This window comes from Gymnoscopelus microlampas (genome assembly GCF_963454915.1).
Source record: "Gymnoscopelus microlampas genome assembly, chromosome: 3".
Lineage (NCBI taxonomy): Eukaryota > Metazoa > Chordata > Actinopteri > Myctophiformes > Myctophidae > Gymnoscopelus > Gymnoscopelus microlampas.
The window spans coordinates 19,312,746-19,328,650 of NC_139940.1; the positions used below are offsets into that span (position 1 = coordinate 19,312,746).

General features: G+C 39.2%; 1 protein-coding gene across 1 annotated transcript; it reads left to right on the forward strand.

The window, feature by feature from the left end:
- Positions 1 to 640: 640 nt before the first annotated feature.
- Positions 641 to 10,567, forward strand: oscp1b (organic solute carrier partner 1b). The gene is made up of 10 exons (XM_084053339.1): positions 641 to 848; positions 3,178 to 3,332; positions 3,882 to 4,049; positions 4,575 to 4,655; positions 5,514 to 5,617; positions 6,637 to 6,765; positions 7,262 to 7,331; positions 7,975 to 8,114; positions 8,299 to 8,362; positions 9,120 to 10,567. The coding sequence occupies exons 1-10, from the start codon at positions 737 to 739 to the stop codon at positions 9,237 to 9,239; spliced, it is 1,143 nt and encodes a 380-aa protein (XP_083909465.1). The 5' UTR covers positions 641 to 736; the 3' UTR covers positions 9,240 to 10,567.
- The last annotated feature ends 5,338 nt before the right edge of the window (positions 10,568 to 15,905 follow it).

A 15,905-nucleotide genomic window follows, 5' to 3' on the forward strand; every position in this document is an offset into this window, starting at 1 on the left:
AGATTAAAAATGTCACATCTCTGCAAAAACAAACATACAAATCAGTACAACAATAATATTAATACATCCATGACTCCCAGGAACCTTAAAAACAAAACTCCTAGTGAAACTAATTAATTACTCAGCTCAACCAAGTCGGTTAACCTACCAGCAAGTTAATCCAAAATTATTACATGTAGCAATTCATAGAATTTTACCCACATGTACAAATTGTCGATCGACTATTTTCAGTAAAAGCTTTCCCCACAATAACAGAAAGCAGAAAAGGTACTAGTATATAGCCCTGAGGGACTCCGATTAACCATAATGAGCTTTAAGTGGTTAAATGGCCAATGTATCAGTTTATTTATTTATTTATTTTTATTATTATTTTTTATTTTTTTATTTTTTTATTTTTTTTATTTTTTATTTTTTTATTTTTTATTTTTTTATTTAATTTTATTTTATTTTATTTTATTGCGCACATCACATTCCTGAAAATGTCTACAGTTTATTTGTCATTCAACAGAAAATCTGCAACATATCAACTTATTTATTTTGAAGTCCCTCAACCGGACGTTCTATGCGTATGGAGGTGCTGTTTGACGAGCGTGTTGTTAATGTTTACACCTCTATGATTTTACACCCTGACTGAACAACACTACTGCAGCCATCCATCCATCCGAGCTAAAAGCTTTGTTTTGCAAGCTAGCGAAATCCGCACCTATTCTTTATCGGAGAGACGCCATAAACAGCCATGTCTTCGAGGACCCTACCGCTGCTCTTCATCAACCTCGGTGGAGAAATGCTCTATATTCTGGATCAGAGACTCCGAGCCCAGAATATCCCTGCTGACAAAGCCAAGAAAGGTAGCTATAGCTGAGCAACTACACAGCTAACGCTGCCAAGGCTAACGTCACTCTGTACTATACATACTATAAAATGGTCTTCAACGCTTTCAGGCCAATAAGGACCCCTTAGCTGAGAGATAGATGAAGCAGGGGCTCCCACTAAATATTGGATTCATGATAAATGTGTGTTTTCAGACATTTAACGACGGAAACCCTCAATAGTTTGTGAACTTGACCTTTGGCTCTTGGTCTGCTCTTTTTTTCCCTGTACACCAAACCTCTTCGCCGAAAATAGCAGATCTACAAGCTCGTTGTTGTTAGCTTGTAGATGCGAGTGTTCAAGTTTAGTTGATTCAGGGAAAATCGGGGTCTGGACGCAATGGCAAACAACCATAGGCAGAGTCAGCTTGCTGTCTTTTGTTGTTGGGTTGTTGAAGAAATCCGTTATTTTCCCAATGCAGGTCAATCAGTGAAGAGTCCAGATCAGAGACAATACTTTGACGCCATACAATGCACAATCAATGTACAATTATGGACCACTTCATAGCACTGCATGGATTATTAGCCCTGAAACATGACGGTGTGATCCATGGCTATGCATAGATATATATCTAACATTCTGCTCGCATTCGCTGAGCATTAGGTATAGTGATATCTCTTTAAATCAGAAGAAGAGCAACAAGTTATCCTGCTGTCAGTCACTAACATTGTTCTTCCATTTCAATGGAGCTTTTACCCCAGGATGGCAACACACAATCAGTTTTAAGATCTTGGCCATGATAGGCACGCCATGTTTTAATGCCACATTTTGATTATCTTCTCACCTCATTTATAGACAACGTTTACGTTTCAAAATAAGATGTTTAGAAAATGTTGCTGTATTTATTGATAGTTATAATTACATGTTAAATTCTAGTTAATATTCAGCTCATCTTCATTTCTATCCATTAAGCAGTTAAAATGTTGGCCTTGATCTTAGGTGCATGACACAGGGCGCCTGTCAGCCTGTGTGGTTGTCAGAACATTGTCGGTTATTTTAATTGTTTCCTTCTTCAATTCATTAAGACTCCACTGTAGCTGCCTGGATAGAGGAGGACAGACGGAGAGGTATTCCTGCATAGTTTATCATTATGCAATGGTGCGTCAGTAGCTTTCTGCTATGCTTTGGCCTAGAGACCTAGAGGAAACCAACAAGCCAACAAAACAAGATGCCACGATTGTTTGATAATATATGGTAATAAGAGATGATATGAGAGAACTACAGATGCTGCAGAGATTATAACTCAAGTAATGGACTATGGTTGAGTTTGCCCATGATGCCCCCAAGTAGTAAAATACTCAACAAGACTTTTAACTGTAAGTAATTAGCCCATGTGGCCCATAGGTAAGGAACCTATCTTCTCCTGTGTCTGTAGCATTATAGGCAGCTTGCTGTACAAGTACACCCCCTGGACATGAATGACGCAGGGACGTCAGTCACTTACCACAATCCAACCCTTGATGCTGAGTGCCAAGCAGGGAGGCATTGGGTACATTTTTATAGTCTTTGGCATGACTTGGCCGGTGATTTAACCCAGACCTCTCAATCGCAGGGTGTACACGGACTCTTAACCACAAAGGCCACGTGGTGTGAGCTGGAACTTTTAACTGACTCAAACAATAAACCTGAGCTTGGTCAGGATAACTGAATACATCGCTGCAAGCAAGCTACCATGTAGGCTACACTGCTGATGGTCCTCAGACCTGCTGCTTTGTTAGGGCCTTTGGGAATAGGCATAAGTAGAACTGGTTCTGCGTAGGGCTGGGCGATATGACTTCAAATCAATAGCACGATTATTAACTTTTGCCTCGATTACGCTTAATGAACAATTATTAAAAAACAAACAAACATGTAGTTAAAATAGCAGATCGACATAAGCTCACAGCGTGTCGCAGAGCTGTGCCCTGTAAGCTTGTAGACTGTCTATTTTCGTGATTATGTATTTGGCAGTCTGCTGAGGCTCGCCACACTCGTATGCTGTGCCAGCATTGTAACGAAGTATAACACAGGGTTAAGTGGTTAATCAAACTAATGGATTTAGTCGATTATAAAGATCTATTCGATTTTTTTCGTGTTGATTCGTTGATAATAATAATTTAAAAAATATTCAATATACCTACTACATGAGATAAATGTCTGTTTCGATATGTTTTCAGTTAATCGTCCAGCCCTAGTTTTGCGTGCCTTAAACTGCATATCTGCCTGCTTATGAGCCAATGTCCCGGCTTCAAATGCTTATCTGTGTAAGTAACTAACCTCACATTACATTTGTGTCCTGTTGCGGTTTTACCGTTTGCATTTGACTAGTTATGAATGACATCATCACCACCATGTTCAACAAGAAGTTTCTGGAGGAGTTGTTCAAACCACAGGAGCTTTACTCCAAGAAGGCCCTGCGGACTGTTTTCGACAGACTGGCCCACGCCTCCATCATGAGACTCAACCAAGCTAGCATGGACAAGGCATGTGTAGTGTTCTGTTCATAACACTGATTTTACATGTGAATATACGTAGCCCTACCGAGAAAGCATCTGTGTCATTTTAGATTTATTTGGCTATCTTTGGATATACATAATTTCAAAGCGAACATTTGTAACTCAAATCTTTGCTTCTGGGGGTCCCTGGAACAAAATATTTTAAGATGGGTCCAAATACATATCATTTTGGGGGTCCTTGACATGAAAAAGTGTGAGAACCACTGATATTATAGCAACATACGGTTTTCAGAAAACTGTTAGGATTTAGAAGACATTTGTAGATGCGTTCCCGGAACGCATCTACAAATGAATGGGTTAAATGCGCTGTCAGGTAGTCTGTGAGTGTTAAGTTGTCAGTGCCACTTATTCCTCGGGTCTTTTACTAAATATTTACTGTGTGTGTATATATTATGTACGTATGTGTAATTCTATCTATATTCATAATGCTTTTTATTTATTTTTATTCCATCACTGATGCGTGATTAGTCAATAAAGCTGTGTTTGAATTATGTTGCCTTGTTTTCCTGCTCACAGCTCTATGACTTGATGACCATGGCCTTTAAGTACCAGGTGCTTCTCTGTCCAAGACCCAAAGACATTCTCCTAGTGACTTTCAGCCACATGGATGCCATCAAGGACTTTGTGAAGGACACCCCCACCATTCTCAGCCAGGTTGACGAGACATTCCAACAGCTCATTGAGGTACAGCATGCCTACCTTCATATCCTCTAGTATTTTTCTTCAGTGTATTTTGTGTGGACTAGAGGCGGCTGCTGTACTGTATGTGCCATGCATTGTGTCAAACTGTTGTGATTGTGTTCATTAAGATTTTGGTGAGTTTTTACTATTTTTTCAAAAACACGTGAAACACGTGATTGGCACGTTGCACCATATCGGTAAAACACATGAAAAGCACTCAATGAGTTAATCACTCTGTCCATCCATCTTCAAATTGTATTCCCCTATTGTGACTTGTGACTGACCACTAGGGTGGAACTCTTTGGACCGCGACTTCAGATCCCATAGCCTGTGGCAGAAATACTAATAAACAGCTTAAAGCTGGGGAAAGTAAAACATCTGCTTTGTCAGTCCCTGCAATATGGCAATGCCCATTGTGCAATATCAGTTTGACTGGCCATCCAACCGAGGAGGCTTATGGTAGTAAGAGATTGTTGCTGTTCACTCTGACACTAACATATTTTATGTATTTTCTTTTCTTTTCATAAGATGTATACACCATCATCTAATGGTGAATTCCAGCTGATCAGACAAACACTTCTTATCTTCTTCCAAGACATGCACATAAGGGTAAGTCTTGACTTAGGGGAAGGGAGTTTGAATAGCCCCACTTAAGCTTAATTTATCCTCCATGTGACACGTTGGTAGCTTAAAAATCAGTTCTTGTTTGCAAGCAACATCTTTGTATATACACTAGTATAAATTAGGCAAGTGGTTCCCAAACTATTTAATTCCAAGGACCCCCATAACTCTGATCTACAGATCTGTAAAGATACATTTAGAACCCACAAGGAACAAGGTCCCTGGACCCCACTTTGAGCACCACTGAATTAGGATTTTGAGTGACTGCTGTCTCGTATCTGGTATTTCACTGACTTCACAGAGGTTTCAGACCATTTTTCAGCTTTTTCTATTTTCTGTAGTATTAAATCTACAATCCGTAATTATTATTTCCGTTGTCTCCCTCTCCCAATGGAGAGAGGTAGTTGCAACAATGTCCGAACTAAGCCAAGCTCTATGGCTGTCTGCTTCAAATAACATTACTGCCATTGTCAACCAGCAGGTGTCATACCCTACCTACACCTCAGGTCAAATTCCTCATTGTAAGGGAGGCCGCCTCTCCAACCACTGCAGATGTACTAGTTATTGTATTACCATTCTCTACCATGCAGATTGATTGATTAAAGTAACTTTTCATTCACTAAGATGAACCAATTTCAACCTGGTGTCCCTATTTTGGGACTTTATAGCTGAAAATGTTTAAACATTTTCTAATCTGAAAATATTTAAAATAGCCAACCTACAAGCTTGTTGATCGGTTATTCTCTCCACGCAACACCGTCATATGACAAAGTATAGAATATAGGGCTTAAGCGGTTAAAGTCCTGGATTGTAGCTTTAATTTACATCTCCATTTGTGATGCACAGGTGTCCATCTTCCTGAAAGACAAAGTTCAAAATTCCAACGGCCGTTTCGTCCTCCCCACCACTGGTCCTGTTCCCTATGGATCACAGCCCCCTGGATTGACCAGGTAACACTTTGGAACAGAGCCATAGGCTGCTCAAAGTGAAAAGAATAATTTGCCCTTTAGTACATCAGATGAGTTTTAGTTTCTACTCAGGGATACATTCTGATGTGCCTTTTCTGTCCCCAGACACTGTCATGTAAAGATAGATAGGCGTAGCCAGCATGATCTAGTATGAGAGTGATGACACTCATATACTCCCATTGTAAGAATGGAATGTGGAAATGCTCTGTCTATCTCAATGAGGAAGTTCCAATGTTTGGAACTACAGCCCATAGCAGCCCGCTTTGCAGTGAGATCAGAACGTGACGGAACTCACTCTCTCTCTCTATGGGTTTGGGCGTAGCTGCAGCTAATTGCATTACAGAGGTTTTGTTATGCAAGACGTCTGTTTCTAATTTGAAGCAGCCTCTGCACTGTCAGGTGTTAATTTAACCCAGACAGTAATTTGAAGAAGCTTCTGCGCTGTCAAGCCCTGAGTGTTACTTTAACCCAAGGAGTGTGCAAATGTACCATTACAAGTTACATTCGTACACTCTTGGAGTTAAATTAACACTATGGATTTTACTGTGTGCTTTCAGCCAGGGCTCCAGCTGGCAAAGGATTGTGTGTGTGCTCCAAAATGTGTTTATCATGACCTGGGAAGAAGAACTCACATATGTGAGTGTGAATAGAATATGGGCTTGGGCTTCTATCAAAGATCATGACAGCTTCTCCCAGTCTATTCCTCTACTATTTAAATCATTGACTTGTTTGACATCTTTTGGGAAGTAGCTTCTTGTTATACAGTAGGTCACAGAACACCATCAGCTTATTCTTACTAGAAGAGTGCAAGGTGTGAATAATTTCTATAATATAACAATTATAAAAATAGACATTTCATTACGGTACCTGTATATAGGCACAAAAAAAAAATCCTATATATATATAAATATCTGAACTAGTGAGATTGTTGAAAAAGGATTCATTAAAGAAAGAAATACTGAAAATATGGCATGTTGTGTGTTCGTATATTTAATAACTAGATTGTTTAGCTGCACTGGCGAGGAGGTGAGCAGGCTACAGTTCCCAAGTGGAGGAACCTACAGCAGTCCTCTCCAAGAGGGCTCCTTTGACATGTTTGGAGACAGAGTCATCAAACTAGGCACAAACATGTAAGATGCCAACATCACAATCTGAGTTGGTTTGTTAAGTACAGAAAATGTTCAAGAATTGTTCTTGGTTGCATTGTTGAAAAGATACAGTATATTAACGAATACTATCAACGAATACTATCAACTCAACAACTTACATATCGTTGCTGTCAGCCAGAAACCTTCTGGAGTCTCCATGTTACAACTTTTTATGTATAGCGTGTGTCTGTAGATCTACTATTTTTGAAACATTTTGAAAGTGGTTAAACATTTAACCAACACAAAGTATTAACAAGAGTTTGTGACTCTAATAAATAACTACAATGGATCCATTGCAACACAGGTTATTTTCTTCAATTTTCTGAAAAGTAACGGTTTTGGACACAAGGTTTCAACTCGACAGCAACGATATATTGTCGCCTGGCACAACGGCAAGTTATTTAATAATTAACGTGCATATTTTTGTGTTCCATTTTAATCAGTTGCCTGTTTATATTGTAATCATGTTGACGTTTAGGTACAGTGTAAGTCGCCCAGTGGAGACCCACATGTCAGGGACATCTAAAAACTCTGCACAGCACACTAAGGTAAGCTAGCAAATTCACTGGCTGGATTCAAATCTTGTATAAGGCAATACTTGGAATGAAATACATCATCTGTGTGCACACAAGTTGTGTGAGTAAATGAAATATTGTGACCCATTTCTCATGTGCAAAGTACATCAGAAGTATCATTTTGTCTTGATGACATTTTGGAGAGAGTTGATGACCACTGAAGAGTGTCACAGTACGATAGCGTGGCTGTCGGGCAGACAGCCTATTTTAGTCATATGACAGTGCCCCGCAAATACTGCGGAAATTGCTGCTCTACAAGCCCAAAGCATTTTGTGAGGCTATTTATATTTTGTATACATTGGATCCATTGGAACCCAGGTTCTTTTTTCCATTTCCTGAAAAGTAACGGCTTTGGACAGTTGGTAATTATTGTAAGATAAACGCCATCTGGGGCTGTGTGTTTTTAGGAACAGTGGTCTGCTATCAGGAAATAACAGACCTTGCCTTAGATGCAAGTATTCAACAAAGCCAGGGAGTAATGATACATGTAACATAGTACCACATGACATCACTCTTCACATACCATGAAAAGGGACAGAACAGGAGCATGGAAAACGCCTTGAGGGGGAAAGATAACAAACTCATAATGTGCATTGGCGTTCTTCTGTGTTACCAGGTCAACACTGCTCCCAACCCCCTGGCCAAAGAAGAACTAAATCTGCTGGCAAGGTTAATGGGAGGGTTGGAGGTACAGAAACCTGGCAACACAGGCACTGGTTTCCGGGTCAACCTCTTTGCAACCGACGAGGAAGAAGAGTGAGTTTCTCCTATTTAAAAATGTCTGTTCATGTGTCTGTGAATTGTCATTATGTGGTGTGAATTGGAATGATGTGTCAGATATGTCCTATATCGGGTATGAGCTGCTCCCCCACTCTGTGTGAGGAAACAAAATGCTTTGACCTGTTTAATTATTTAACGCTGACATTTTTCTCACCCCAAGGGAGGCATTGATATCAAGACCAGATGAGTTTTCATATGAAGTCATAAACATTCAAGCAACGACGGTAAACATTATTATTTGTCTGTACAACCTGATGTTTTTTTTGTTTTGTTTTTCATGTTGATTTGTTTCAGTGTATAGGACATTGTTCCATGCAAGTTGGGAATACATGCCCCAGCCATTGTGCAATACTCATGTTATCTGATGTTGTACCCGTCCGCTCCACCCACGTGCATCGCATTTTGCGTCGTGACGCCGCTTTTGTTTGCTTCCTTTACTATGACCACATCTCTTCCATTGCACATGCTGCTGCTTACAGTATATTGGCAATATTGGCAACGCGGCACAAACAAATCGTCTCAGCCAATCACTTAAACCGGCGGATTGGGTTGGCCAATCAGGGGAAGTCGGTTTTCGGAAACCGTTGGTCCGACCGAATTGCTACTCTGTTCTGCACACCCCTGGGTCATAGGGGACACACATGCAGAGTTATGCCCGGGACACACAGACAGACATGCATACACACTTACAGGCACACACACACACACACACACACACACACACACACACACACACACACACACACACACACACACACACACACACACAGGTTTTGTGAATCAATAGTTAGAGATAGATAGATTCTTATTTTTTAGCTGAAAAAAACACCTGATGAGGCAGCGGCAGTTAAGCTAAAGATTATACATGATCAGAGATACACGCCTTTGCCAGCCAGCCTAACAGGATGTACTGTAATAAGACATAAGCCTTACTAGCAGACTGCTTCCTCACTGTGATTGATGGATTACCTTGACTTTCAGGACCAGCAGGCCAATGCTGAGCTAGCCAAGATCATGGGAGAGTTCACAGAAGCTACAGAGCCCTCGCCCAGTGCCACCAACAAAGGCGACGATCTCCTGGCCATGATGGACGGTCTGTGACCTGGTCACCATGGCAACAGTGCCCACAGTCAGGGGCACAAAGTGTACGGCTAGCAACAGTGCATTCTACTGTGGACCGACCTGTCTACTGTCTGTTGTACCCGCAAAAACATGGTGACTGACACACACATGTGCACTCAGACAGAAAACCTTGTTTTTTAAGGGTGTCTCTGAAAGTGGGGTTCCAAATTAACCCTTACAGGTCTGTAACTGCGTGAGTGTACAAATGGACCTGCAAGGTTGGTTACAGGTTAGCAAACTTCTAATGCTTGCAGTTTGCAAATGAGGAAGTGCAGTGGATCAAGCTTCAATACATTGGGATATGTTTGCTGCAAATGGGAACTTAAATGCCTCCAGATGTAGGCCTGTATCAGTGTGTTGTACATGTGTATGTATGGTGTTAGCTAAACATCAGATTTGATCTACTTAAGCCTTTCTTTCAGTCTGCTGTCCCTGGAAAAAAGTTATTTAACTTTGCACAAAGATCTCTTGTCCATCATATTTTCAGATTTTTTTTACTGTACTGTATACGTTTTCATGTTCACAGTACTGAGAGAGAGTTGTGATAATTCTTCCATCATCCAGTGAACAAATGACTCAAAGAGACTAGGGGAATCGGTAGAAACAAGGGCTGCAACTACAGTATGGGTTATCTACTTAGCGATTATTATTATATTGAAGATTTTCATTAATTTGAATAATCGATTAAGCAATTAAGCATTATTTTATACTTTGCCATACAATGGTGTTGTGCAAAAGTAGTGACAATAGCAGCTCTACAAGCTTGGCTATTTTTTACTTTTTAAAAGACTTTTCACCTATGACATGCCCAAAATAGGGATTGATTATTAATCGATTATTTTAATAACGTATCGATTATTTCTTATAATTGATTAAATCGATTAGTTCAATTAACTGTTGCACCCTTTGAAGAAACCCAAGTGCCCTTTCCACTGGGATTCAAAAACGGATTCCCTGAATCCCCTGGATGAAACTAAAAAGGATAAATCTTTCTTTCATATTTTGGCGTGAGATATGTTGGCAGTAACCTTTTTATTATGCAAAAGAAATAATCATAATTTAAAACATTGCAGCCAGTGGTACTCTAATCTCACAGGGATTTTGATGGACAACTCAAATATATGCTCAGTGATGGTAGCCAGATTATTATTATTGATATTATATTCTGGATTGTCTGATATGTAAATATGTTATAGAAGAGTATATTTATTTTAAATGGTGTTTGTTAATGTGTACATACATTTATCTTGAAGCGAGTTGGCACAAGGATTTTTGGCAATTACAAAAATGTTGAATATAGAACGCACATTTTTTAACACATTGAACAAAATAAATTGGAAAAACTATTGTTGAATGGGCTTTGTTGTAAGGTTGTTAATATTATATGCACCATTGCACCCTATCTATTTCAGTGGTGAAGCAGTAGGGTGATGATTATGTGCTGTATACCTAACCCAATTTTATTGCAGTTAAGTAGCAAGAACACAAGAGGGAGCTGCTGGCTATATGTTACGTATGAGGTAAAAGTACACATTTTAATCGCCTATTCACATGATGAAATATGAATGAACAATTCACAATAGTCCTTTAAATTGTTGCTAGTTGACTGGCTGTTGCTAGCCTGGAAACCAGACGAATCTGCCAGAGAAAAAAATAAAATTAAATAGTGCAGTGATATTAGTCTGGCCATGCCAGCCAGGCTATGCTGTTTTACTGTCCTTTGAGTAACTTATGTTTTATGTATATGTAACTTTTTCATGGTCAATTTACTCTTTATATACAGTCAGTGGTTTATCCTTGTTGCCCCAGATTAGTATTGTTAATAATAAAACACTAACTTGTCATTTAGAATATGAAGAAGCAATTAAAATGTCCCAGTGGCCAATAGACCATGGTAGGTGTACACTACCAATTGATTTGACTTTTTTCTGTCATTGGAGCACTGCATATGAATATGAATGTGCCTGAATGTCATCCACCCAAAATGATGCTCCCCCCGAAACCTGCATAGATCTACAATCAGAATTGCTATGGCAACGGCCCTGTCAGTGCCCAAGTTATTTGTGTGCAGTGTGCCTCCAGACAAAAGTGAAACTATGATAGTCTCAGCACGTCTCATAACCCCCTCCCCCAGTCAACCACACACTTTCACACTCATAATGTTGCATACCACGCAGGCAAAACATGCTGAGACATTGTTCTGAATGGATCAGGGGGTGGGGGATTCAGGTGAGGACTTCCTAATAATCTAGTCAAAGAAGAGACGAAAACCACTACCTGCCCTCACAGCCTGTCTTCAAAACAAACAGTCACGCAAGCTACAGCTGAGATCAGCAAGACTGCTCTGGATTCAACTTGCCAGCTCACATCACCAAATATCCTCCTATAACCCCATTACAAAAATGCCTCTATGTTTTATGTCCCTTACTTTCAATGTATTTACAAAGGCAACTTTATTCTCAATGACTGTACAAGTAGAAGTAGGCCAACACAGCCATTTTTATGCAGTTTTGGGCATAGATAAATTAACTTTTCTACACGAGAACAGAAACCATAAAGTTAATATTAACTGCAAACACATAGGCCTAATGCAGTCCCATAGAATACCATTCAAGCAACGGTCATTGATTAATAAATTAAATATTGTGAACAGCTATAATAACTAACAGCTATAATTAAGGGGATAATTTGCTGTACATGAAGAAGACCATGAGCTCATACAACATACAAAAAAACACAATAAAGCTCCAGTGTCAACTCAGCATTTCAGCAGCTTTGAGCCGGTCTATCCTAAACATGACCAAAGAGCATTTGGAACAAGCTTCTCTCCCCACCCTTGCATTTAGAGCTATGATTCACAGTTTCCGCTTCCAAACTGTGGGCAGGACACCATAAAAGCCACAGGCTGACAAGTGTTTCATGTGGCCATGCAGGGGCATATGCTGCGCTGCTGAGCAGTGGTGTAAAGTAACTAAGTACATTTACTCAAGCACTGTACTTGAGTACAATTTTGAGGTATTTTTTACTTTACTGGAGTATTTCCAATTATTGTACTTTTAGTCCACTACAATTATTTGAAAAATGTTGTTACTAGTTACTTTGTATATTTTGATTATTTTTACAACACATACATTAACAACTTCAGCCCTATACAATTCGGCCATTTGAAAATAGCGATCTACAAGCTCGTAGATCTGCTATTTTCAAAAGGTTTTTAGACATTTTATATTTGAAAACTTGTGAAATGGGACATTTTGCACAATGAGTACTTTCTACTTTTGGGTACATTTTGATTCCAATACTTTTGAACTTTTACTCAACTACATTTTTAATTGAGATTTGAGTATTTCTACATTGCAGTATTGATACTTTTACTTAAGTAAAACATTTTATACTTTTTCCACCACTGCTGCTCTGCTGAGTCAAGGCAGGAAGGAGAGTGCAACAACCTTTAGGTTGCCCTCTTTATTTGACACACTGTCTTCCCTGCCCACTGGTTTGAAACTGGGAGTGGTGGGTGGAATAGTCAAATAACGCTTTCTAAATTCGGCAGTGGTGGAAAAAGTATTCACATTTTTTTATTTAAAGTAAAAGTATCAATACTGCACTGTAGAAATACAGAAATACAGAATTCAAAATGTACTTTTTACAAGTTTTGAAATGTTTTCAAAAAATCTTTTGAAAATAGCAGATCTACAAGCTCACAATCGCGAGCATTGTGAGCTTGTAGATTGGCTGTTTTCAAATGGCTGAAATAGGCTGAAGAGTAATGTCTTTTGACAATAGCAGATCTACAAGCTCATTTGCGACCTGTTGTGAGCTTAATTATAGATCGGCTATTTTCAAATAGCCAAAGTATTATATATGGTTGAAGTGATTAATGTAAGTTTTGTAATAATATTCAAAATCTACAAAGTAACTATAGTAACTAAAGTTTTCAAAAAATTGTAGTGGAGTAAAATAAAAGTATAATATTTGCCTCTGAGATGCAGTGGAGTTAGAAGTTAAATACTGAAAATTGGAAATACTCCAGTAAAGTAAAAAAAAATACCTCAAAATTGAACTTAAGTAATGTACTTACTTTACACCACTGTTAGTAGGTTGCCCTCTTTATTTGACTCAAGTCTCCCTCATACCTGCCCACTGGTTTGAATTGGCACTGGGAGTGGTGGGTGGAAGAATAGTCAAATAAGGCTTTCTAAATTCGGAAGGGTGGTCTGGAGGTTCTTAAGGTCACTGGCATTTAAAATGTCAAGTAGTAAAATACTGAGTCATGGGACAAACTCCAACAACAGGAAATTTCGGTTAAGCTTGTTCGGTTAAAAGCATTTGACTCAAGTTAACCTCTTATTTGGACAATAAAAGTGTAATGTTAAACACCAAAGGCAACAACACATGCTATGTAAATAACAGCTATAGGGTAGTCTCGCGTAGCCAGACAACTATTCCACAATCTCCGAATGCTATCGGAAACATTTGAAAATTGTGGGAGGCAACTAGGCCACGCCAGACTAATAACAGGGTAATAACTAGTGGTGGAAGTAGAAGTACACATTGTGGAAGTACACATTTTTTTACTTAAAAAGAGGTGGTGCCATGGTTTTGCACTTTTTCTGTTTTTCATGTGTCTATGAGGTTGATAGAACTTCATTAAGTCCCCTGGTGGTGTTTTTATGGTGTTTTATGTCTTCTCTGACTATTTTGAGTTACTACCTGGAGGCTGAAACCTTGAGGGTCAAGCGTGCCAATAGAAAAACAGCGCTTTAGTGACATAGTAAAAACATACCCTCCCCCTCATTATCATAACACAACAGGTGTGGGTATGAGGAGGAGGAGGGACTAGGACAGGTGGGTGGTGCTAAGGTGGTGGAGGAGGTGCTAAGGTGAGAACCAGGTGTACTTAATGAACTGGAGGCGTGTCCACACAAAAACATAATTTTAACACTCTTAAAAAAAATCTTCCTACTAGCATAACCATAATACCTGATGATTATGTTTTAGGGGAGGGAAAAATCACTGAAAATTACGGCACCCCGTCTTTCAGTAAACGTATCCATACCACAATGTGGTATTGGCATCAAAATATACTTAAAGGTAGGGTAAGTGATTTGCAATTATTCAAATAATTGCAAAATGGGTCAGTATTCTGATAGTAGGCCTATTCATTGCTATAGAGTGTTTGTTCAGTAAAAGTAGTCTCCCATATTTCTCCAGCTCTTTAATAAACAGAAAATGCATTTTCAGTGCTCTCTCCTGATTGGCTTAAATGTTGTCACCTACCTGAAAATGTAGGCCTACTACTATTCTCTTTACTTTAGAGCTGGAGAGACCCCTGTGACCGAACAAACGCTCTGTAGCAATGATTACTATCAGAATATAACACTTTAACCTTTTTAACAAAAAAGAAAATCCAAAAATATCACTTATACCTACTTAATGTACTAACTATACAATCTTTTTAAAATAGCAGATCTACAGATCGGCTATTTTCAAGTAGCCAAAGTACTCAGGGTTGAAGTGATTAATCTAAGTTATGTAATAATATTAAAAATCTTCAAAGTGACTAAAATTTTCAAATAATTGTAGTGGAGTAAAAGTACAATATTTGCCTCTGAGATGTAGTGGAGTAGTATTGGAAAGTATTGGAAATCGGAAACACTCAAGTAAAGTACAAATACCTCAAAATTGTACTTAAGTACGTACAGTACTTGGGTACATGTACTTAGTTACTTTCCACCACCACTGGTATGAAAGTAAAATGTAAGCTCGTCCGCAGGGGTCTAATTTATTTGCAATCAAGGATATACAGTTTCAATCTGAGTCATATTCTATTCTGAATGGAGAGCAATTTGATACTGCACGTATACAGTCGCTCATTACAGCAATACAGCAGCAGAGCTCCAAATGGCTCAAATGTATTTTCATCGATTTATAGTTGTAATAGCATGATGATGTAATCTTTCTCACTTTGCAACCTTCCTCTATTATGAAAAAACATTTCATCATCGGCACTCAATCATTTACCAGGAGAGAAGAAAAAAAAAACTCACGTCACCAGCCGTGGCAAGCCTGGTGCTCAGATTATGGTGCTTAGAGCCCGCCTACTGTGTCCGGTGATTTACACACACACACACGCACGCACGCACGCACGCACGCACGCACGCACGCACGCACGCACGCACGCACGCACGCACGCACGCACGCACGCACGCACGCACGCACACACACACACACACACACACACACACACACACACACACACACACACACACACACACACACACAAGTGTGTATGGACACGCACACGCATTCAGACAGTTTCCGTATCCGCTTTGGACCGGATCTGCCACCTCCTAAGAGAATGTATTTGAGTCTAAAACACAGGGCGACTGGGCAGCGTTGCCATGTCGGCTTATTATACGCGAGTTTGGGCTTCTTTTTCTGTAAAGTTGCTTGTAAAGATTGTTAGTAGCGTTTTTTTGGGCTTATTTATAAAGCTTATTTAGGCTTGCTTTCAATTTTTTGTATTTTTTTTCCAGGTGGTTCTCAAATATTTTCATAAATGTTTTGTGCCAGGGAGCATTTGTGTTGTTAGAATGTTTAAACAAATATTCAAAATATTCCACATTTTATTTCAAGAGTTTT

Excerpts from the sequence above, each read along its gene's own strand:
- oscp1b (XM_084053339.1), top strand. The coding sequence starts at position 737 with ATGTCTTCGAGGACCCTACCGCTGCTCTTCATCAACCTCGGTGGAGAA. Across the intron at positions 8,115-8,298 it reads GCAACCGACGAGGAAGAAGA|GGAGGCATTGATATCAAGAC; the intron begins GTGAGTTTCTCC and ends TCTCACCCCAAG. Across the intron at positions 8,363-9,119 it reads TAAACATTCAAGCAACGACG|GACCAGCAGGCCAATGCTGA; the intron begins GTAAACATTATT and ends CTTGACTTTCAG.